Source organism: Oncorhynchus tshawytscha, linkage group LG19 (assembly GCF_018296145.1).
Source record: "Oncorhynchus tshawytscha isolate Ot180627B linkage group LG19, Otsh_v2.0, whole genome shotgun sequence".
NCBI classification, from domain to species: Eukaryota; Metazoa; Chordata; class Actinopteri; order Salmoniformes; family Salmonidae; genus Oncorhynchus; species Oncorhynchus tshawytscha.
The window spans coordinates 53,199,677-53,224,146 of NC_056447.1; the positions used below are offsets into that span (position 1 = coordinate 53,199,677).

At 44.1% G+C, this 24,470-nt stretch overlaps 1 protein-coding gene across 4 annotated transcripts; it reads left to right on the forward strand.

Annotated features, from left to right (window-relative positions):
* Positions 1-9,740: 9,740 nt before the first annotated feature.
* Positions 9,741-23,976, forward strand: LOC112218933 (secretory carrier-associated membrane protein 5). Of its 4 annotated transcripts, XM_042301870.1 has the most exons (8): positions 10,292-10,514; positions 15,681-15,766; positions 15,958-16,033; positions 16,358-16,477; positions 19,258-19,414; positions 19,806-19,907; positions 21,478-21,595; positions 23,734-23,976. In XM_042301870.1, exons 3-8 carry the CDS (start codon positions 16,027-16,029, stop codon positions 23,929-23,931), a joined length of 702 nt encoding a protein of 233 aa, XP_042157804.1. In that variant the 5' UTR covers positions 10,292-10,514; positions 15,681-15,766; positions 15,958-16,026; the 3' UTR covers positions 23,932-23,976. The 4 variants fall into 4 exon arrangements, with proteins under 4 accessions (XP_042157805.1, XP_042157806.1, XP_042157804.1 ...); XM_042301871.1 differs by lacking the exons at positions 10,292-10,514; positions 15,681-15,766 and adding an exon at positions 9,741-9,808; XM_042301872.1 differs by lacking the exons at positions 15,681-15,766; positions 23,734-23,976 and adding an exon at positions 22,454-23,019 and having other exon boundaries at positions 10,289-10,514.
* Positions 23,977-24,470: the final 494 nt, after the last annotated feature.

A 24,470-nucleotide genomic window follows, 5' to 3' on the forward strand; every position in this document is an offset into this window, starting at 1 on the left:
TTATATATTCTACGTAATGACGCAGTTTTACGTTATCATGCAATGACATCACAACAGCTTTTAGCAACAAATCAGCCTGCCTCTAGCAACTTACCCTGAAAATTTGTTGGCAACACTGGTGATGGTGCATTATCGCCAATGCAATCCCTCGTCCACTTACCCTCACCAGTAGGCAGTGGCTGCGTTTCAAACTCATCCAAGACACACCCTTGTCCACTTACCCTCACCTTATGCCCTTGGGGGAATCCTGGTGGCCATATTAGTCTTTGATCCAAATGATTAGCCAAGCAAAGGAAGTTTGCAACATAAGCACCTCAGCCCTCATTTTTAATGGGAGTTTGCGAGTGTACAATTATGTTTACTTCGGGGCCTGAAACGTCCCATAATTCAATTCGAGATTATTGTATATCCGCTAAGAAAAGTCAGCCAAAACGTAAAACCTCAACTTCAATATGGAGTCAACAGACAAGTGTAAGTAAAAACAAATGTAAATAAGTTAGAAATTGTGCCCCTAATGCACAAACACGTCTTGTAAAAGTAATAATGTTTTTGTTTGTTAGCTTTTGGAAATTGTAGAAATAAAAAAAATAGTCCTTCAGAAGTTCCAACTAGGCAGGCTAACGTTAGTTAGCTAATAACTTTTCTAGCTATCATACAGTAGGCGTATATTAATAATTATATAGTTAATATAAGTAGACATGCAGTCATAATTGACTTTAGCGCATATAAAGTGTAACGGATGTGAAACGGCTAGCTTAGTAGCGGTGCGCGCCAAATAGTGACGGTGACGTAACTTGCTCTGAGACCTTGAAGTAGTGGTTCCCCTTGCTCTGCAAGGGCCGTGGCTTTTGTGGGGCGATGGGTAACGACGCTTCGTGGGTGACTGTTGTTGATGTGTGCAGAGGGTCCCTGGTTCACGCCCGGGTATGGGCGAGGGGACGGTCTAAAGTTATACTGTTACAAAGCACCCACAAGCTGTGGCTGAAAACACAAACGTCGCAGGATGAACGAGTGACGAATTTCTGGGCAAGGTCTGTCCATTTAAAATGAATTCCTTCCTCCCTCCCTCGCCCGTTGCCCTGCAAGTGTATATACTCGTCAGACGTCATCAGAAGTGTCAGCCTGCCTCTAGCAACTTACCCTGAAAATTTGTTGGCAACACTGGTGATGGTGCAAAATCGCCAATGCAATCCCTCGTCCACTTACCCTCACCAGTAGGCAGTGGCTGCGTTTCAAACTCATCCAAGACACACCCTCATCCACTTACCCTCACCTTATGCCCTTGGGGGGGGATCCTGGTGGCCATATTGGAAGTGTCCACTTAATTTGAGGGCTGTGTCTGTTAAGTGTATGGAATGCCGCCAGAGTCTTTCACGCCAGCCTGACAAACACTGCTTAACCCCGCAGTTCATAATGTTATGGCAAGGGGGGGGGGCGTCTGTGTATTTACTACACCACTTCCTCACAGCTTTGATAAATCAAATCAAATGTATTTATAAAAGCCCTTCTTACATCAGCTGATGTATCAAAGTGCTGTACAGAAACCCAGCCTAAAACCCCAAACAGCAAGCAATGCAGGTGTAGAAGCACAGTGGCTAGGAAAAACTCCCTAGAAAGGCCAAATCCTAGGGAGAAACCTAGAGTGGAACCAGGCTATGAGGGGTGGCCAGTCCTCTTCTGGCTGTGCCAGGTGGAGATTATAACAGAACATGGCCAAGATGTTCAAATGTTCAGAAATGACCAGCATGGTCAAATAATAGTAATCACAGTGAATAGGTCAGGGTTCCATAGCCGCAGGCAGAACAGTTGAAACTGGAGCAGCAGCATGGCCAGGTGGACTGGGGACAACAAGGAGTCATCATGCTAGGTAGTCCTGAGGCATGGTCCTAGGGCTCAGGTCCTCAGAGAGAAAGAAAGAAAGAGAAAGAAAGAGAGAGAAAGAGCATACTTAAATTAACACAGGACACCGGATAAGACAGGAGAAATACTCCAGATATAACAGACTGACCCTAGCCCCCCTACACAAACTACTGCAGCATAAATACTGGAGGCTGAGACCGGAGGGCCCCATCCGATGATACCTCCCGGACAGGGCCAAACAGGCAAGATATAACCCCACCCACTTTGCCAAAGCACAGCCCCCACACCACTAGAGGGACATCTTCAACCTCCAACTTACCATCCCGAGACAAGCCCGAGTATAGCCCACAAAGATCTCCACCACGGCACAACCCAAGGAGGGGGCACCAACCCAGACAGGAAGACCACGTCAGTGACTCAACCCACTCAAGTGACGCACCCCTCCTAGGGACGGCATGGAGGAACACCAGTAAGCCAGTGACTCAGCCCCTGTAATCGGGTTAGAGACAGAGAATCCCAGTGGAGAGAGGGGAACCGGCCAGGCAGAGATAGCAAGGGCAGTTCGTTGCTCCAGTGCCTTTCCGTTCATCTTCACACTCCTGGGCCAGACTACACTCAATCATAGGACCTACTGAAGAGATGAGTCGTCAATTTTATTTTACCTTTATTTAACCAGGTAGGCAAGTTGAGAACAAGTTCTCATTTACAATTGCGACCTGGCCAAGATAAAGCAAAGCAGTTCGACACATTCAACAACAGAGTTACACATGGAGTAAAACAGTCAATAATGGGGCGGCAGCCTAGTGGTTAGAGCGTTGGACTAATAACCGAAAGGTTGCAAGATCAAATCCCCTAGCTGACAAGGTACAAATCTGTCCTTCTGCCCCTGAACAAGGCAGTTAATCCACTGTTCCTGGGCCTTCATTAAAAATAAGAATTTGTTCTTAACTGACTTGCCTAGTTAAATTTGTAGTAGGATGTCCCTTGGGGGCATCCGTACCTATGTAGGACATGCAAGGGTTAGGTTAATAAACAGGCTGGAGCTAGAACCTCGTGGTCGCGCGTCTTTATTTTAGATCATACTACATGGTGTCAGAAGTGGTTTTAAACTTCACATAAACGTGAAGGAGGTACCAAGTAAATCATACATTCAGACTGTTTCAAAGCAGGGGGGAGGCACAGTGTTGGAGATAAAACAGCGCATATCATTATTTTGCTAGCTAACGAGCAAGAACTGTTGCAAGAGGAAGAAGCTGGCGGGATTTCAGGGTTTTGCGACTCCGAGTTCAACGGGCTCTGGCGCAAACACGGACAGGCCAGTGGCTAGGTGCTGACGGATTTCGCATTAGTCCCCCGGAGAATTTTGTTTGTATGGACATTCAAAACTGGCCAAAATGGATCAGGCGCTTTGAAAGGTACAGGGTAGCATCAGGCTTAAACGTGAAAAATTTGGCATTTCAAGTTAATACACTGATCTACTCTATGGGTGATGAAGCCGAGGATATATTAAATGCTTCAACGTTGACCGAGGAAGAGAAACTTAACTACAGTGCCGTTAAGGACTGTTTTGAAACGCATTTTGTAGGGAGACACAACATTATTTGTGAGAGAGCTAGGTTTAATATGCGCAAACAGGAGCAGGGTGAAACCACTGACAGTTTTATCACAGCTGTTCACAAACTAGCAGAACATTGTCAGTTTGGCGTGCTCAGGGAAGAGCTGATCCGAGATCAGATTGTAGTCGGAATAAGAAATATCACTTTCTGAAAAGTTACAGTTGGATTCCCAGCTTACCTTGTCCAAAGCTGTAAACCAGGTTAGGCAGAGTGAGACAGTAAAAAGACAGCAGACGATACTGCGCGACAGCAGCTCATTGCAGAACGAAGAGAGTGAGGAAATACATGCATTTTCATACAGAGCTAAAAACAACGGAGGGGAACACAGAACAGAGACAGACGTGGAGAAAACACTCACAGACAGCACCAGTAGCTAGTTCAAATGTTTGTCGCAAATGTGGGAAATCCCCTTTCCACAGATGGAAAGATTGCCCAGCAAAGGATGCTGAATGCAGGAAATGTCACAGGAGAGGACACTTTTCAGCTGTCTGTCGATTAAAGCAAATGCATGAGGTTTCAGAGGAGGTACAGCAGGACAGCATCTTTCTGCGAGAAGTAAAGGGAAACAATACTGGCTGGCAGTCAGACAATAAACTCAATGGGGAGGTTGTGTCATTTAAACTAGACACTGGGGCAGCAGTGACAGCTATCCCCACTAGGCTGTATAGCTATAGCAGAGATGGCCCTTTGCTCTCTACAAACAAAAAACTGTACGGGCCCAGTAATAACATTTTACCAGTGGTAGGGCACTTGGTGATCAAACTGGAGAGTAAAGACAAAAGTGCCATCCAGCCAGTCTTCGTCATTGACTCTCTAGCCAGACCGTTGCTGGGGCTGCCAGCAATTGAAGCATTGCAACTCATTGAGAGAGTGAGCGAACTGGAGGACCCAGGTGAGGTTTTCAAAAAGAAATTCCCAAAAGTGTTTTCTGGTCTAGGAAGGATAGAAGGTGACTACAAAATCTGCCTGAAAGAGGATGCTGTTCCCTATGCCCTTACCACCCCCCCTGCCGGGTGCCTATCCCTTTATTGGCCAGAGTAAAGGAAGAGTTGGGGAGGATGGAAGACATTGGGGCGGTGTCTAAAATAGAGAGTCTCACAGACTGGTGTGCAGGGATGGTGGTGGTCCCAAAAGCCATTGGGGAAATAAGGATCTGTGTGGACATGACTAAATTGAATGAGGCACTCTGCAGAGAGAGACACATCATACCATCAGTGGAGCAGTCACTGGCTCAGTTGGATGGCTCACAAGTCTTCACAAAGCTGGATGCCCGCTCAGGTTTCTGGCAGATACCGCTGTCATCAGAGAGTAGGGCACTCACAACGTTTATAACACCGTTTGGCCGGTACTGTTTTTATGTTTTGCCATTTGGAATCGCTTCCGGTCCTGAGCATTTCCAAAGACGCATGTCCCAGCTGTTGGAGGGGCTGAGTGGTGTCATAGTCCACGCGGACGATGTGCTCGTGTGCGGAAGGGACAGAGCAGAACATGATGTAAGGCTCACAGCAGTTCTGACCCGACTCCAAGAGACTGGCCTGACACTCAATGAAAAATGCACTTTTGCACAATCAGAAGTCTTATTCTTGGGACACAAAATCAGTGCAGCTGGAATAGAGCCGGACCCAGAGAAGATCAGCGCCATCACAGATATGCCCAGACCCCAGAATGTGGCTCAAGTCAGGACCTTCTTAGGCATGGCCACATATGTGGGATATGTTCTATTGGAAAAATGACACTTATCTGCTAGTGGTAGATTACTACTCAAGATACATTGAAATAGCAAAGACACCCATAACCACATCAGCTGGTGTTATCAATGGATTAAAGTCTATTTTTTCCAGGCAAGGGGTCGCTGAGGTCCTGGTTACAGATAATGCTCCCCAGTTCTCTGCGAGCTCCTTTTCTGCTTTTGCCGCAGAATATGACTTCATACATGTGACCAGTAGCCCCTACCATGCACAGAGTAATGGTGAGGCAGAGAGAGCTGTGAAAACAGTCAAGGGACTGCTGAAAAAGAACAAGGATCCATACAGGGCTCTGTTAGCTTACAGAGTTACACCACTGCATCATGGGCCGTCGCCTGCCGAGCTCCTGATGGGCAGGAGGCTGCGTTCCCCATTGCCTGTCTCGCCGGCTCAGCTCAAACCCAGATGGCCTAACAGAAAGGCCTTCGCTGAGAGGGACAAACGTCTGAAACAAACGCAAACTGGAGACTTCAAATCAAATCAAATTTTATTTGTCACATACACATGGTTAGCAGATGTTAATGCGAGTGTAGCGAAATGCTTGTGCTTCTAGTTCCGACAATGCAGTAATAACCAACAAGTAATCTAACTAACAATTCCAAAACTACTGTCTTATACACAGTGTAAGGGGATAAAGAATATGTACATAAAGATATATGAATGAGTGATGGTACAGAGCAGCATAGGCAAGATACAGTAGATGGTATCGAGTACAGTATATACATATGAGATGAGTATGTAAACAAAGTGGAATAGTTAAAGTGGCTAGTGATACATGTATTACATAAGGATGCAGTAGATGATAGAGTACAGTATATACATATGCATATGAGATGAATAATGTAGGGTATGTAACATTATATTAGGTAGCATTGTTAAAAGTGGCTAGTGATATATTTTACATCATTTCCCATCAATTCCCATTATTAAAGTGGCTGGAGTTGAGTCAGTGTCAGTGTGTTGGCAGCCACTCAATGTTAGTGGTGGCTGTTTAACAGTCTGATGGCCTTGAGATAGAAGCTGTTTTTCAGTCTCTCGGTCTCAGCTTTGATGCACCTGTACTGACCTCGCCTTCTGGATGATAGCGGGGTGAACAGGCAGTGGCTCGGGTGGTTGCTGTCCTTGATGATCTTTATGTCCTTCCTGTAACATCGGGTGGTGTAGGTGTCCTGGAGGGCAGGTAGTTTGCCGCCGGTGATGCGTTGTGCAGACCTCACTACCCTCTGGAGAGCCTTACGGTTGTGGGCGGAGCAGTTGCCATACCAGGCGGTGATGCAGCCCGCCAGGATGCTCTCGATTGTGCATCTGTAGAAGTGTGTGAGTGCTTTTGGTGACAAGCCGAATTTCATCAGCCTCCTGAGGTTGAAGAGGCGCTGCTGCGCCTTCTTCACGATGCTGTCTGTGTGAGTGGACCAATTCAGTTTGTCTGTGATGTGTATGCCGAGGAACTTAAAACTTGCTACCCTCTCCACTACTGTTCCATCAATGTGGATAGGGGGGGGTGTTCCCTCTGCTGTTTCCTGAAGTCCACAATCATCTCCTTAGTTTTGTTGATGTTGAGTGTGAGGTTATTTTTCTGACACCACACTCCGAGGGCCCTCACCTCCTCCCTGTAGGCCATCTCGTCGTTGTTGGTAATCAAGCCTACCACTGTTGTGTCGTCCGCAAACTTGATGATTGAGTTGGAGGCGTGCGTGGCCACGCAGTCGTGGGTGAACAGGGAGTACAGGAGAGGGCTCAGAGCGCACCCTTGTGGGGCCCCAGTGTTGAGGATCAGCGGGGTGGAGATGTTGTTGCCTACCCTCACCACCTGGGGGCGGCCCGTCAGGAAGTCCAGTACCCAGTTGCACAGGGCGGGGTCGAGACCCAGGGTCTCGAGCTTGATGACGAGCTTGGAGGGTACTATGGTGTTTAATGCCGAGCTGTAGACGATGAACAGCATTCTCACATAGGTATTCCTCTTGTCCAGATGGGTTAGGGCAGTGTGCAGTGTGGTTGAGATTGCATCGTCTGTGGACCTATTTGGGCGGTAAGCAAATTGGAGTGGGTCTAGGGTGTCAGGTAGGGTGGAGGTGATATGGTCCTTGACTAGTCTCTCAAAGCACTTCATGATGACGGAAGTGAGTGCTACGGGGCGTTTAGCTCAGTTACCTTAGCTTTCTTGGGAACAGGAACAATGGTGGCCCTCTTGAAGCATGTGGGAACAGCAGACTGGTATAGGGATTGATTGAATATGTCCGTAAACACACCGGCCAGCTGGTCTGCGCATGCTCTAAGGGCGCGGCTGGGGATGCCGTCTGGGCCTGCAGCCTTGCGAGGGTTAACACGTTTAAATGTCTTACTCACCTCGGCTGCAGTGAAGGAGAGTCCGCATGTTTTCGTTGCAGGCCATGTCAGTGGCACTGTATTGTCCTCAAAGCGGGCAAAAAAGTTATTTAGTCTGCCTGGGAGCAAGACATCCTGGTCCGTGACTGGGCTGGTTTTCTTCTTGTAGTCCATGATTGACTGTAGACCCTGCCACATACCTCGTGTCTGAGCCGTTGAATTGAGATTCTACTTTGTCTCTGTACTGACGCTTAGCTTGTTTGATAGCCTTGCGGAGGGAATAGCTGCACTGTTTGTATTCGGTCATGTTACCAGTCACCTTGCCCTGATTAAAAGCAGTGGTTCGCGCTTTCAGTTTCACACGAATGCTGCCATCAATCCACGGTTTCTGGTTAGGGAATGTTTTAATCGTTGCTATGGGAACGACATCTTCAACGCATGTTCTAATGAACTCGCACACCGAATCAGCGTATTCGTCAATGTTGTTATCTGACGCAATACGAAACATCTCCCAGTCCACGTGATGGAAGCAGTCTTGGAGTGTGGAATCAGCTTGGTCAGACCAGCGTTGAACAGACCTCAGCGTGGGAGCTTCTTTTTTTAGTTTCTGTCTGTAGGCAGGGATCAACAAAATGGAGTCGTGGTCAGCTTTTCCGAAAGAAGGGCGGGGCAGGGCCTTATATGCGTCGCGGAAGTTAGAGTAACAATGATCCAAGGTTTTTCCACCCCTGGTTGCGCAATCGATATGCTGATAAAATTTAGGGAGTCTTGTTTTCAGATTAGCCTTGTTAAAATCCCCAGCTACAATGAATGCAGCCTCCGGATAAATGGATTCCAGTTTGCAAAGAGTCAAATAAAGTTCGTTCAGAGCCATAGATGTGTCTGCTTGGGGGGGGATATATACGGCTGTGATTATAATCGAAGAGAATTCTCTTGGTAGATAATGTGGTCGACATTTGATTGTGAGGAATTCTAAATCAAGTGAACAGAAGGATTTGAGTTCCTGTATGTTTCTTTCATCACACCATGTCTCGTTAGCCATAAGGCATACGTCCCCGCCCCTCCTCTTACCAGAAAGATGTTTGTTTCTGTCGGCGCGATGCGTGGAGAAACCCGCTGGCTGCACCGCCTCCGATAGCGTCTCTCCAGTGAGCCATGTTTCCGTGAAGCAAAGAACGTTACAGTCTCTGATGTCCCTCTGGAATGCTACCCTTGCTCGGATTTCATCAACCTTGTTGTCAAGAGACTGGACATTGGCGAGAAGAATGCTAGGGAGTGGTGCACGATGTGCCCATCTCCAGAGTCTGACCAGAAGACCGCCTCGTTTCCCTCTTTTACGGAGTCGTTTTTTTGGGTCGCCGCATGGGATCCATTCCGTTGTCCTGGTTGAAAGGCAGAACACAGGATCCGCTTCGTGAAAATCATATTCTTGGTCGTACTGATGGTGAGTTGACGCTGATCTTATATTCAGTAGTTCTTCTCGACTGTATGTAATGAAACCTAAGATGACCTGGGGTACTAATGTAAGAAATAACACGTAAAAAAACAAAACACTGCATAGTTTCCTAGGAACGCGAAGCGAGGCGGCCATCTCTGTCGGCGCCGGAAGTTCCACTTTAATCGGAGACACCATGCTAAGGAGAGGCCAGAGCTGACCGAAGGTCAACGCGTGTGGATTACAAACTCAAGGACACCAGCAATAGTGCTGAGGAAAGCGGATGCCCCACGCTCCTATGTGGAGGACACAGGCTCAGAAGAGGTACGAAGGAACAAAACACACCTCAGAGCTCTTCCAGATCTACCAGCCACACAGACCGAGGCCACAGAAAAGGCACAAAAAGAGGGTGAAGGAGAGAGAATGCTCACAGAGCCACAAGCGCGCCCAAAAAGGGATGTGAAGCCACCAGAGTGGCTGAAAGACTATGTTACGTGAAGAGAAAACATACTGCTGGGGAACATACCCAGCAAAAAGAGACTGTACCTAAGTTAATGTTCATACTGTGTGATTTAATGCTTTCATACTGCTTCAGGATGGGAAGTAGCATGTTAGAGAATAATACTGGTTTCCAAATTGCATTTCAGTTATGCTTCAGTGGTTATGCATGTTGAGTTCTTGTTCATGGGAGAGGGGAAGATATAGTAGGATGTCCCTTGTGGGCATCCGTACCTATGTAGGACATGCAAGGGTTAGGTCAATAAACAGACTGGAGCTAGAACCTCGTGATCGGGCGTCTTTATTTTAGATCATACTACAAAATTAAGGTAAACATTTTAAAAATAAAAGAAGCTCAATAGATGAAAATGTTGGGGGGCTTTTTGTAAATTGAAATTTGCTATTGTAAATGTTAGCAACACCTCCGCCAAGTTCATAAAGTGAGACTGTTACATCTGCTATCAAACACATCTACAGATTACACATCAATTTTAAGCTAAAATATTGCACATTAATTATCTTACAATGTAAGGGAAAGGGCAGTTGGTATTGGGGGCTAATTGCCTTGCTCAAGGGTAGAACTGCTGATGTTTCGCGTTCCTGCGAATGGACTTTTTCCACACTTGCTACTTAACTACATTTAAAACATTTAATATACTTTTCACTCAAGTAGTATTTTACTGGGTACTTACACTTTTATTGGAAAGGTTTAGAAAGAAATTATGTACTTGCTAGTAAGTGGTTTGTTCGGTTCTGGCCAGCAACATATCCGTTTCCTCAAACCGTTCCTCGTGCGACCGGTACGTGCGTAAAAAGAGAGAGAGGGGAGAAACGTGACGTCACGTGATTGCGTTCTACTCCCAAGCTGTCGGTGGGTGAAGACATTTCTGATTTTAGTCGAATTTAGAATTTCTGTCTCTCGATTAATTTCACAAGCGCGTATTATTGTGTTTCGTGAAGAATATCGTCATAGAATGCAATTGACAGACGTTGCATAGTATCAGCACTGCTGGTTTGTGGGGGAAACAAAAGGAGGTAAGAAATAAAACCATTCTAACGAATCCATACCGTGTTATTTCCATTCCATTCATTCATTCTGTTTAAGTAACACGATTGAGCAAATGACAGATTTACAGAATGATCTGTGCATAAATAGAATGTAAATGCGGCAAGAAAGGTACAAACGTCAGACTTGTTTTATTGAGTCCAGCTGAAAAATACCTTATCATGTCGTAGGCTAGGCTCTACTCCTCTGAAGGGCGCTGCTTCTCCATTGACAGTAGTGCTCATCACGATGCAATTGTAGCATACAAACAGCGGCATCTTGCATCCTGCCCATCCTTTAAACTGAAAAACAAATCTGAATTGGAAGAAAAAAAACATCATATTGCATAGATTCGTGGTCTCAAAACATCGTTTATTATCAGTATGATGGTCTTATTTGGTGCAAAAATATATGCTGGGAAAATGCCCTTCATCCATACAGACTCAACCTCTGATGGACATGACACATTTTGAATGGGCCAAAATGTGATTATTTCAGTCGTCAAAATATGATTGAGATAGCTGCAAATATTCTTCATCACACTGTCAAGCTTTATTCAAATGTTTTTTAAATCATCTTAAGTAGGCTACAATGTACAGTGCATTCGGAAATTATTCAGACTCTTTCCACATTTTATGTTTCTGATTTAGGATTTAAATTGTTTTCCTCATCAATCTACACACTACCCAAATAATGACAAAGCGAAAACAGGTTTTTGTTAATACCTTATTTACATAAGTATTCAGACCTTTTGCTATGAGACTTGAGCTCAGGTGCATCCTGTTTCCATTGAATCATCCTTGAGATGTTTCTACAACTTGGGAGTCCACCTGTGGTAAATTAATTTGATTGGACATGATTTGGAAAGGCGCACACACCTGTCTATAGAAGGTCTCACATGTCAGAGCAAAAACCAAGCCATTAGGTTCAAAGGAATTGTCAATAGAGCTCCGAGACAGGATTGTGTTGAGGCACAGATCTGGGGAAAGGCATCAAAACATTTGTGCAGCATTGAAGGTCCCCAAGAACACCGTGGCCTCCATCATTCTGAAATGGAAAAAGTTTGGAACCACCAAGACTCTTCCTAGAGCTGGCTGTCTGGCCAAACTGAGTAATCGGGGGAGAAGGGCCTTGGTCAGGGAGGTGACCAAGAGCCAGATGGTCACAGAGCTCTAGCGTTCCTTTGTGGAGATGGGAGAACCTTCCAAAAAGACAAAAATCTCTGTAGCACTCCACCAATCAGGCCTTTATGGTAGAGTGGCCAGATGGAAGCCACTCCTCCGTAAAAAGCACATGACAGCCCGCTTGGAGTTTGCCAAAAGACACCTAAAGACTCTCAGACCATGAGACACAAGATTCTCTGGTCTGATGAAACCAAGATTGAACTATTTGGCCTGAATGCCACGCGTCACGTCTGGAGGAAACCGGGCACCATCCCTACAGTGAAGCATGGTGGTGGCAGCGTCAAGCTGTGGGGATGTTTTTCAGCGGCAGGGACTGGGAGATTAGTCAGGATCGAGGGAAAGATGAACGGAGCAAAGTAAAGAGATCCTTGATGAAAACCTGCTCCAGAGCGCTCAGGACCTCAGACTGGGGCAAAGGTTCATCTTCCAACAGGACAGCATAAGCACACAGCCAAGACAACGCAGGAGTAGCTTCGGGACAAGTCTCTGAATGTCCTTGAGTGGCCCAGCCAGAGCCCGGACTTGAACCCGATCGAACATCTCTGGAGAGACTTAAAAATAGCTGTGCAGCGACGCTCCTCATCCAACCTGACAGAGCTTGAGAGGATCTGCAGAGAATAATGGGAGAAACTCCCCAAGTACAGGTGTGCCAAGGTTGTAGCGTCATACCCAAGAAGACTCAAGGCTGTAATCGCTGACAAAGGTGCTTCAACAAAGTACAGAGTGAAAGGTCTGAATACTTATGTAAATGTGATCTTGTTTTTGCTTTTTCATTATGTGGTATTGTGTATAGATTGATGAGGGGGGAAAACAATTTCATCCATTTTAGAATAAGGCTGTAACGTAACAAAATGTGGACAAATACTTTCCGAATGCACTGTATGTCTCCATTAAAGTATGGGTCGTATTTTTAAAAGGCTTGTCTGATGCATCATTGAAGTAACATGTCACTGTATGAAAATGCACATTTACGGGTCGAACCATCCAGTGCACAAGTCCGTAAAAACGTACCGTTTCTGAAAATTAGCAGGCACGTGTCCAACATTGTTTGGTCCCGTAAATCGCCGATAACACCGACAACGGTTCAGTGAATCGGGTCCAGACACATCCACCCACTTACCAGGACACATCTTGAAATTCCAGTGCACGCCTTTGACATCAGTTGCAATACATCTGTCCACGTACGCCCACATCTCTCCCATAAATGTCAGTAAATGGCCGTGCGCTTGCTTAAGGTTGCACATACTTACCCCCTCCCCCCCCCACACACACTGAAAGCTTATGCTATTCGTTGGTAGCTTGCCTTAGTAGCTGTCACTGGTATATATAAAAATAAACTATTCATTATTTAAAGAATGAGTCAATTAGGATTGAATTAAATTACTTTTCATAATTTTTTTAATATCACATCAGAGTTCCGACACCTTTTCAGAAATAAAATTCAAGCAAGGTTTTTCCAGCACCTCATGACATCGCTATACTAAAACAAGTCTTTAGTTCCTTGAATAAAACACACAAATACACTTCTTGAAGGATGACAATTCGTTTCAGTTGACTAGAAGAAAGTGGGTAATAGCATCTGCATAGGCTAAACGGGGCCTGAAACTAAAGTAAGATCCATGGAGACTAGCCCTAGGCTAAACGGGGCCTGAAACTAAAGTAAGATCCATGGAGACTAGCCCTAGGCTAAACGGGGCCTGAAACTAAAGTAAGATCCATGGAGACTAGCCCTAGGCTAAACGGGGCCTGAAACTAAAGTAAGATCCATGGAGACTAGCCCTAGGCTAAACGGGGCCTGAAACTAAAGTAAGATCCATGGAGACTAGCCCTAGGCTAAACGGGGCCTGAAACTAAAGTAAGATCCATGGAGACTAGCCCTAGGCTAAACGGGGCCTGAAACTAAAGTAAGATCCATGGAGACTAGCCCTAGGCTAAACGGGGCCTGAAACTAAAGTGATCCATGGAGACCCCTAGGCTAAACAAACTAAAGTAAGATCCATGGAGACTGCCCTCTAAACGGGGCCTTCTCCATTTGAAAACACTTTAAAAACACTTTAATTCAATTCATCTTTGAATTTTGAATGATGTACTTATCTGCTTACATGGGTTAAAGGGGGTATACCTCATTTAGAGGAATATGAACAAGCCTATTCAAAGATCAACAAAAGTGTTAAAAAATATTTTTTTTAACACACTACTGACAGGAGTCATTGCTTGGTCCAGGGTGAGCCTCCATTGGGGTAGCTATAGTGTTGATATTTGAGGGGTCCGTGGGATATAGGTTGCCTTGTTGAAAACTCCCCAGACATGATCCGTACGGTGTGGCTCGCCAAGTAGCTCTGGTCCTTCTCCAAGGGGCTCTGTTGTTCTTGACTACGTTCAATGAGCACCTCACTCCGGAAGTAGGGGGGCTTGACGAACCACACTGGTTTGCTGTTTTGCAGGCCATCTTCCTCATCGCTCATCCGGTCCACATTGACTTCTCTCCAAATGTCTCTCATCCTCTGCAAACACTCTCCACCGTGCGTCTAGCTAGACCCAATAGAACACAGTAAACAAACGCATAAATCTCAAGTCGTGCATATTCATATTCCCACTCTTCAGAGAGAATGCAAAAGTGTTATCTTTGTTGAATTGAGTTGTAACATTTACACAATCTCTAGAAGAATCTACTTTATTAGCTAATTGCCTTTGCAAAAAGATATGTCTTACTAGGTGTGTATGTGTAACGGATGTGAAATGGCTAGTTAGTTAGCGGTGGTGCGCGCTGGTAGTGTTTCAATCTGTGACGTCACTCGCTTTGAGACCTTGAAGTAATGGTTCCCCTTGCTCTGGTTCGAGCCCGGGTATGGGTGAGGGGACGGACTAAAGTCATACTGTTACATTGGTGCCGTGACCCGTGTCACTGGTTGCTGCGGAAAAGGTCGTCAAAAGGGGAGTGAGTGTAATGGATGTGAAATGGCTAGATAGTTAGTGGTGGTGCGCGCTGGTAGCGTTTCAATCGGTGACGTCACTCGCTTCGAGACCTTGAAGTAGTGGTTCCCCTTGCTCTGCAAGGGCCGCGGCTTTTGTGGAGCGATGGGTAACGATGCTTCGTGGGTGTCAGTTGTTGATGTGTGCAGAGGGTCCCTGGTTCGAGCCCGGGTATGGGCGAGGGGACGGACTAAAGTTATACTGTTACATATGTATGATGCATCAGGGTTTGAACCGGGCTAGCTAGTGTTAGCTAATTTATCAATAAATGTGCAAAACCACTATATATATACACCCATGCATTATGTTAAATGTAACAAAATCCTAAGAACAGCTAGCCAACTACAATATAAGCTAAAAGCCTAGCGCTGAGCTAGATAATGTTAGCACTTAGCAATTAGCATGCAACAGTTAGATACAAATTTCATAAAAAGTCAACTTAGAAAATATCATTAGTGTTGTTTGTATATAAATACATTCATAACAGAAATTTAAAATAATCTGAGACGCCATCTTGTTCTCATTAATTTACATTAATTTACAAAGTTAGCCAGTTTAGTTTAGCTACACTCTTATGAATGAGAATCTCACTTGTTTTTCACTCGGTCAAAACCCTTATTATACATAAAAAATACTAAACTCATCACAGGTTAGATAAACAATGGATACATGGAGAGTTGGCTTCTTTTCACAGGGGTGCTTCTCTTCCAACACACGAGTTTGAGAGGTACGTGCCTGTGGCATTTGAGAATTTACTTTACTTTACGTGCACGGTCCGGATATTTCCAAAAACGTATTAATGCATAATTGGGAATTGACTATAACACAATTACCATATCACGGATGCGCAGAAGTCTACAGGAGTCCACAATCAAATTGGGAAATTCCCACCCACGACCGGGCACCTTAAATTTCACGGGAATATAGCAGATCCGATTTCACCCAAAAATGTTGCTTTTCATGCAGTGCTGCACATTACATTGTAATCTCATATTGTAGCAGTGGAGCTGGTGGGCTAGCTATATATGAGCGCAAAGCACACTGGGAGGGACACTGGGACAGCCGGTTTTGGTGTCATTTCACAGGTACCTCCTCATGCATTGGCCACTCAATGTTTTTCATAGTCCTATCAACATTTCATATGATTTAGGCAAAATATTGTATAGCCAATTTGTTTCTGGATTGAATATGAAAGGTAATTTATAGCTTTTTATGATAGATAGCCAAAAACACATGATATTATACTTTGATTAATACAACTTTATATTCTTTTCAGTTTTGATTTCCAAGGCAATTGGGTGTTGGATCATAATTATTTTCAACTGGAGGGACAGATCCAGTTGTAATGGCAGGTAGGTTATAACTGATTTTAATTATCTCATTCATACAAGGATATAATCATAGTAGAGATTTTGTTAGTGTGACTTCTGTGTGTATTGAATTATGACTTTTTTTAAAGGTATAAGCATGTTATTATCATATAATTGTAGTATGACTGCACATTGCTTAACAGTAATATTTTATTAATCAAGTACAAATGTTGTCTTGATCAGGTTCAATGGCCTGTACTTCAACCCAAAATAATATATTGTTTTCATTCAAGATCTGACTAATTAAAGGGAATTACCAGCAACATCAACGTGATAGCTTTGCCCTTTTTTTTTCTTTTTTCGCAGAAAACAATTTCCCTCCCCTGCCTCGCTTCATCCCTCTGAGGCCATGTTTCTATCAGGATTTTAACGAGATCCCAGATGTACACCGTTCCATGTGCAAGAAGCTGTACTACCTATGGATCTGTGAGTGTGGCTGATCTCAAATGGCACCTTTTTATTGTTTTTGTCAGGCACTACTTTTAACCAGGGCACATAGGGTTTCTGGTCCAAGCTAAGGGTTTCTGGTCCAAGCTAAGGGTTTCTGGTCCAAGCTAAGGGTTTCTGGTCCAAGCTAAGGGTTTCTGGTCCAAGCTAAGGGTTTCTGGTCCAAGCTAAGGGTTTCTGGTCCAAGCTAAGGGTTTCTGGTCCAAGCTAAGGGTTTCTGGTCCAAGCTAAGGGTTTCTGGTCCAAGCTAAGGGTTTCTGGTCCAAGCTAAGGGTTTCTGGTCCAAGCTAAGGGTTTCTGGTCCAAGCTAAGGGTTTCTGGTCCAAGCTAAGGGTTTCTGGTCCAAGCTAAGGGTTTCTGGTCCAAGCTAAGGGTTTCTGGTCCAAGCTAAGGGTTTCTGGTCCAAGCTAAGGGTTTCTGGTCCAAGCTAAGGGTTTCTGGTCCAAGCTAAGGGTTTCTGGTCCAAGCTAAGGGTTTCTGGTCCAAGCTAAGGGTTTCTGGTCCAAGCTAAGGGTTTCTGGTCCAAGCTAAGGGTTTCTGGTCCAAGCTAAGGGTTTCTGGTCCAAGCTAAGGGTTTCTGGTCCAAGCTAAGGGTTTCTGGTCCAAGCTAAGGGTTTCTGGTCCAAGCTAAGTAGTGTACATGTATAGGGAACAGGGTGACATTTGGAAGACACCCTGTGATTAGAGACTGAGGCATCTGGACTGGTTTCCCAGACATAGATATAGCAAAGCTAGTTCTTATATGGCATTTTCCGTTGACAATGCTTTTAGGTCCGGTCCTGAACTTGGCTAAATTTGGGTGTGTGGGTAAACCAGCTTCAAATGTTCAAAATGTACTCTTTATATTTCAAATGCCATCATGTATCAGTGCTAATATTCTTCAAAGAGATGCCGGTAGAATATTAGAGGTATATACTGCGTACCGGGCACCACTGGCTCACTCTTAACAAATCCATTTACATACTGTATTTAATGTTTAGATCACTAAAGTGGACGACATACCGGTAAACTGTTAAGTGCCTCATCTGCTACTGTTTGGCCTTCCTTTTAAAATCACCTGTGTGTGTTTTTTTTACCCAAAATAATATGAGGAAACACAGGTATACAGTAGCATGATTTGTGACATATAGGCATCCAATAATAATGTTTTGTCTTTTTTTTCATCACAATCATCTTCCACTAGTTTAAAGCCTCCCATCTCTATACCATTAACCTGACAACAATAACTGAACATGAAGCTAATAGTTCAATCGTAAGCTTTTATATATGGATGATTTGTATACCTTTTTCATTTCATTATCACTCAGGCCGGGGGGGAATATAAAAGTAAGTTTAAATACAGAAATAGGTCATGATTAGTTTGTGCCTCTTAGCCTACTAGTCAGTGTGTTGTGTGTTGAATGGATAGCTGATTGCTTTAGTTTTTAGAAAGTCCCAAATGATGCCCTCTATAGTGTTATTTTTATTTATTGACTTGCCTCGTTAAATAAATATATACAAAAAAAGAAGCAGACCATAACTTGGTCATAGAGATCTTTCCTTTATATCTCAGATTCTAAACCATAAAGCTACCGTTACTGTCTCTGTAGACTCCCATGCATAAAGCTACTGTCTCTGTAGACTCCCATACATAAAGCTACCTTTACTGTCTCTGCAGACTCCCATACATAAAGCTCTACTGTCTCTGTAGACTCCCATACATAAAGCTACTGTCTCTGTAGACTCCCATACATAAAGCTACTGTCTCTGTAGACTCCCATACATAAAGCTCTACTGTCTCTGTAGACTCCCATACATAAAGCTACTGTCTCTGTAGACTCCCATACATAAAGCTCTACTGTCTCTGTAGACTCCCATACATAAAGCTACCGTTACTGTCTCTGTAGACTCCCATACATAAAGCTACTTACTGTCTCTGTAGACTCCCATACATAAAGCTACCGTTACTGTCTCTGTAGACTCCCATACATAAAGCTACCTTTACTGTCTCTGTAGACTCCCATACATAAAGCTACTGTCTCTGTAGACTCCCATACATAAAGCTACTGTCTCTGTAGACTCCCATACATAAAGCTACCGTTACTGTCTCTGTAGACTCCCATACATAAAGACCTTTACTGTCTCTGTAGACTCCCATACATAAAGCTACCGTTACTGTCTCTGTAGACTCCCATACATAAAGCTACCTTTACTGTCTCTGTAGACTCCCATACATAAAGCTACTGTCTCTGTAGACTCCCATACATAAAGCTACTGTCTCTGTAGACTCCCATGCATAAAGCTACTGTCTCTGTAGACTCCCATACATAAAGCTACCTTTACTGTCTCTGCAGACTCCCATACATAAAGCTCTACTGTCTCTGTAGACTCCCATACATAAAGCTACTGTCTCTGTAGACTCCCATACATAAAGCTACCTTTACTGGCTCTGTCGACTCCCATACATAAAGCTACTGTCTCTGTAGACTCCCATACATAAAGCTACTGTCTCTGTAGACTCCCATACATAAAGCTACTGTCTCTGTAGACTCCCATACATAAAGCTACCTTTACTGTCTCTGCAGACTCCTATACAAATCTGAAGTAACCAATTAAACTTTGCTACTTTGCTAGATGAATCATCCAATAACAGACTGTGGTGTTCGTTTTTCCATTGCATGCCCTAATGAACATGACCAATGCTGTAGCAGTTCAAATAATGCAAAGTCAACCATTAATATAGTTATTTAACCCCCCCCCCCCACCGGTTATTGTTACAGTTAACAGTGCCACCTTGGCGGTCAATCTGATTGGCTGCCTGGCGTGGATGTGCGGCGGGGGTGGAGCCACTAACTTTGGCATGGCCATTCTGTGGCTCATCCTGTTCACCCCCTGTTCCTACGTGTGCTGGTTCAGACCCATCTACAAGGCCTTCAAGTAAGTACATCCTTCTTTCTGACACCTGGGGTGCGTTCATTTCGGTTCAACATTTTGCCAAAGTTTGGTCGTTCAGTAACAGTACTGATCATTCCATTGAAATAAATGTTGAACACCTTTCTGTCTTACTCAACGCACGCACCCTTATGTTACGTTATACTGTCATGGATGAGGCGGAGAGAAGTGATTAAAGTTCACGTACAGTATATGTTTAATGAGAAGGTGATGGGGTCAACAACGTAGCTCATACATCTGGAGTCCACTTCTGACACCGTGTGTTAAGTTCTCATGAGGCAGAGAGGACGTCAGTCAAGTTACAGTAGACCATTTCCACAGTAGGTTAAATCCTGGATTTCTGACTAGATTTACTTCTCTTCTTCCACCTTTTTAGGACTGACAGCTCGTTCAACTTCATGGCGTTCTTCTTCGTGTTCATGGCCCAGGTGGTGATCAGCATCATTCAGTGTATAGGCATCCCAGGCTGGGGCGTCTGGTAAGGATGGAGCCTGGTTCAGTCTGATGAAGGCCATTGACATAGGGCTGGGCGATATTGCCTAAATATCATATCATATATGGTTTTTAGTTTTTTTTAAATTGACAATATTTTATGTTTTTTGATTAATAAAAATTCTAAATTTGCTTTATTAGTGCGTGACCCTATGGTGGCAACACATATATTCTAAATTATTTCAGTGGATCTTTCTCCATTCTGATTGGTTTATACAGTTCAATTCAGCTTCAACCTAATATAATTTCCTGCATTTGCATTTCCTGCACTCATTTGAGATCATTTCCACACTGCCATGATATGGACAAAAATACTAGGCCTTATATTTAACCAAATGTTGAAACTGCGATTTAGATCAAAACACTTGGGTGAACTTTTGGAATGTTTATTATAATTCTATAGTTAGAATATAAATAATAGTGGGTACTTTGAATACAGTGGTTGACATGACAACGAAGGAAAATGCCATGGACGTGTTATTGTGATAGGTTAGGAACCAAAGTGATGTTCAGTGTTTCCTAGGGGACCCTATAATCTTTGGCTACATTAAATCTTTATTCATATAGCCAACATATTCATGCTTTTGCCTATTTCTCATTGATTTAGAAGATACTGTTGCACAAACAAAATGCTGATTTAGGCCTCCACCAGCACTGGTATCAGGCTGTATTAGCTAGCTACGTTTGCTCTGACTCAGTACTTTTATAGCCAGCTAACTAGCGATTAGCATTAGTGGCTAACACGATTTAGCTTACCTTGCTAAGAAAATAAAAACTAGCTATTTGCAGATGTAAGAAACACAAACTAATATTGTAATTATAGAACGTTTGTGGATTTATATTCGGATCAAATTGGTAACAACATTGATATAGTGTGTGCTGCATTGACCATGTAGACTGAACAAAAGTGTCTCGTGGTCAAGCAACAACAAATGCGCTCCTTGAGTGACAGGGGGCGGGACTAGATCTGTTGAAGCGGCGTGGAGAGAGAGAGAGAGAGAGAGAGAGAGAGAGAGTAGAGAGGGATGACTCGAAGTAGCGGAGTAAACTTTAACAATGGACGTTACACACTGCGTATCACATTTAACAAACCAAGCATTCAAATACCGCCATGGAAGTTAAAGTAAAACCCAAACCGGTCAATGCATCAATACTGGTGTATGTAGTAAAATACAGTATACCGCCTAGCCCTACACTGATGGCCAAAACGTCAGTTAAAAAAAACAGCTTGAAATAGCATATTAAAACATAAACTTTTTAAATTGTTGGCGAAAGTCGTGCCTATTGGCTGTAAAAGGAATGGCCTCTGAGTCTGGTCCCTCTTAAGGTTTCTTCCTTCTAAGGAGTTTTTCCTTGCCAATGTCGGTGCTCTTTAATGGGGTCTTGGCCGGGTTAACCATTTTTGTGACAACAGTTGATGTAAAAAGGGCTAAACTATTTTATTGATTGACCTGATTGTCTGCCATTGGCCTACTGTTTAATTGTATTGTTACCATTAGGGAACCCTGCCTTAGAACAGTCCTCCACTTGTTTCTTCTTCTCCTTCCTTCCTCTAGTGGCTGGCTGGCTACCATTACCTTCTTTAGCACCAATATAGGCTCTGCTGTTGTCATGCTGATCCCCACCATCATGTTCACTGCCATGGCTGTCCTCTCCTTCACCGGGCTCACCAAGGTACAATATACACTTTACACTTCAGCACTAGCGATCACTTTTCTCACTCTGACTACAGTATAATGCAACTCTTGTAACTATGTGAAATGTGTGGTTCATGTTACTGTATGTCAGGGGTCCCCAACTGGCGGCCTTGCGGGATGAATTTTGCCTGCGGGTGATTTTATTGGTCCCCCAAGTTTTGTATTTATTTATTTTTTTCCGTTGGACATAAGACTAAAAACACCAGCAAATATTTTCCAAGTGATTTAAAATGTAGGAAATCTGTAACAAATGATTCCCACAAATAATAGAGATATACAGTATTTGATTGTATACATATCTAAGTAATGATTATGTTTTAGTCAAATATTATATCTGTTTGGGCTTCTTGTGGTCAATTTGCAGTCTACTAATTATTTGCAATTATGTTCCGGGCCCTCTGACCATGCGTTCTAGAAAAAAAATCTGTAAGTCTGTAACCTGCGGAGGACAACTACCTGATGGGTTGCTATAGTAACAGGAGATCCGATCTTATTTAGAGCAAAGACCGTATTTATTTCCTGCGACTTTAGTTTGACTTGGCTGTAATATGACTCACAAAATCTCAAGGACTGGCGGTTAAAAAAATAATCCCTTTTGCTAACTCGGGGCACATTTAACCCCTCATTGATGTTTGAACACTGAAATGTTAGTTAATGCCTCAGTTTTAAAAAATAAATAAAAAATATCTCTGACTCGTGCAGGTCCACACCAGAGTTGATGGGGACGTTGGATAATTTTTTGTTTTGGCCTGGTCTGACTTTTTACCTTTTGTTGTTTGACAAGCAGTAATATGAATCTCTAACATCATCTCAATCTCTCCCTGACTCTCTCCAGGTCCACAACATGTACCGTGACACCGGGGCCAGTATTATATACAGTCTGGTCCAAAAGTATTGGCATTTATATGGTCAAATGATAGGAAAATAGGGAAGAAAATACCCTCTATCTACTGTAAAATATGGTAATAAATCTTTGATGTGATGGGGCTATTTTGCTTCCGTCCTGGGGCTCTTGTTAAGGTCAACGGCATCATGAACTTTACACAGTACCAGGACATTTATAAACCCTGGTTGCCTCTGCTAGAAGGTTTGAAACATGGCCACAAGTGTATCTTCCAGTAAGACAATAACCCCCCAAGGACACATCGAAATCCACAAAGAAATGGTTAATTGACCACAAAAATCGAAATTTTGCAATAACCATCTCAATTTCCAGCCATGATCGAAACCCCATTGAAAACCGGTGGTTTGAATGAAAGAAGGCAGTCCATAAGTGCATACATAGGCTATCAAGGATCTGGAAAGATTCTGTATGGAGGAATGGTCTAAGATTCCTCCCAATGTGTTCTCCAACTCATTAAAGATTTTAGAAAAAAAGCTCTGTGTCGTTATCCTACCAAGGCGAGGGTTCTGGGGTACAGGGGTGGCAATAATTGTTTTGCCCTTGTTAAAATCAATTTTTCTGAGCAATTGTATAAAATATGAGTTTCCCATTTTTTTTGCATACACAATGTAGCTCAGTATTTTAATTATTTATTTTATAGTGTTTTTGCTTATCTTTATCAAGGGTGTCAATCATTTTGGACCTGACTGTATGTCTGTGTCTCTCACACTATTTTGTTCTTTCTCTCTCTCCGTGCGCAAAACATGTACCGTTGCACTGAAGGACAGTACTCTTTCTCTCTGTCCTCCGTTTGACTTTCTCGCTCTCTCTCTCTCTCTCTCTATTCAGTTCAATTGAAAGGGCTTTATTGGCATGGGAAACATGTTTACATTGCCAAAACAAGTGAAATAAAGAAAAGTGAGAAGACACAAAACATCAACAAAAAAATATGTTTTTCTCTAGGAGAGAAAAGACCGTATTCATTCTCAAGACTTCTGTATTACTTGCAGTAATATAACTCAAGCACCATGTCTCCCTGACAACATGTACCGTGGCACCCGGCCAGTATTCTGTACGTCTTTCTCACACACTAGCTACAGTAATATAACTCACACACCATGTCTCCCTGACAACATGTACCGTGGCACCGGGCCAGTATTCTGTACGTCTCTCTCACACACTAGCTACAGTAATATAACTCACTCTAATACCATCTCTCTGACTCTCTCCAGGTGCACAACATGTACCGTGGCACTGGGGGCAGTATGAGTAAAGCACAGGAGGAGTGGACCACCGGGGCCTGGAAGAACCCTCACGTCCAGCAGGCAGCGCAGCAGGCCGCTGTAGGGGTGGCGCAGGGAGCCATGCAGCAGCAACAACCCCAGTACTCACAGGCACCCACCTACAACTATGACGACCCGGGCATGTAGGGCAGGGTGGAGGAGAGTGTCAGGGTGGGAGATGGGGGGAGTGTGAGAGGGGGTGAGATATAGCCAGGGTGGAGGGGAGGGTGAGGAGATATAGCCAGGGTGGAGGGGAGGGTGAGGAGATATAGCCAGGGTGGAGGGGAGGGTGAGGAGATATAGCCAGGGTGGAGGGAGGGTGAGGAGATATAGCCAGGGTGGAGGGGAGGGTGAGGAGATATAGCCAGGGTGGAGGGGAGGGTGAGGAGATATAGCCAGGGTGGAGGGGAGGGTGAGGAGATATAGTCAGGGTGGAGGGGAGGCTGAGGAGATATAGTCAGGGTGGAGGGGAGGCTGAGGAGATATAGTCAGGGTGGAGGGGAGGCTGAGGAGATATAGTCAGGGTGGAGGGGAGGCTGAGGAGATATAGTCAGGGTGGAGGGGAGGCTGAGGAGATATAGTCAGGGTGGAGGGGAGGCTGAGGAGATATAGTCAGGGTGGAGGGGAGGCTGAGGAGATATAGTCAGGGTGGAGGGGAGGCTGAGGAGATATAGTCAGGGTGGAGG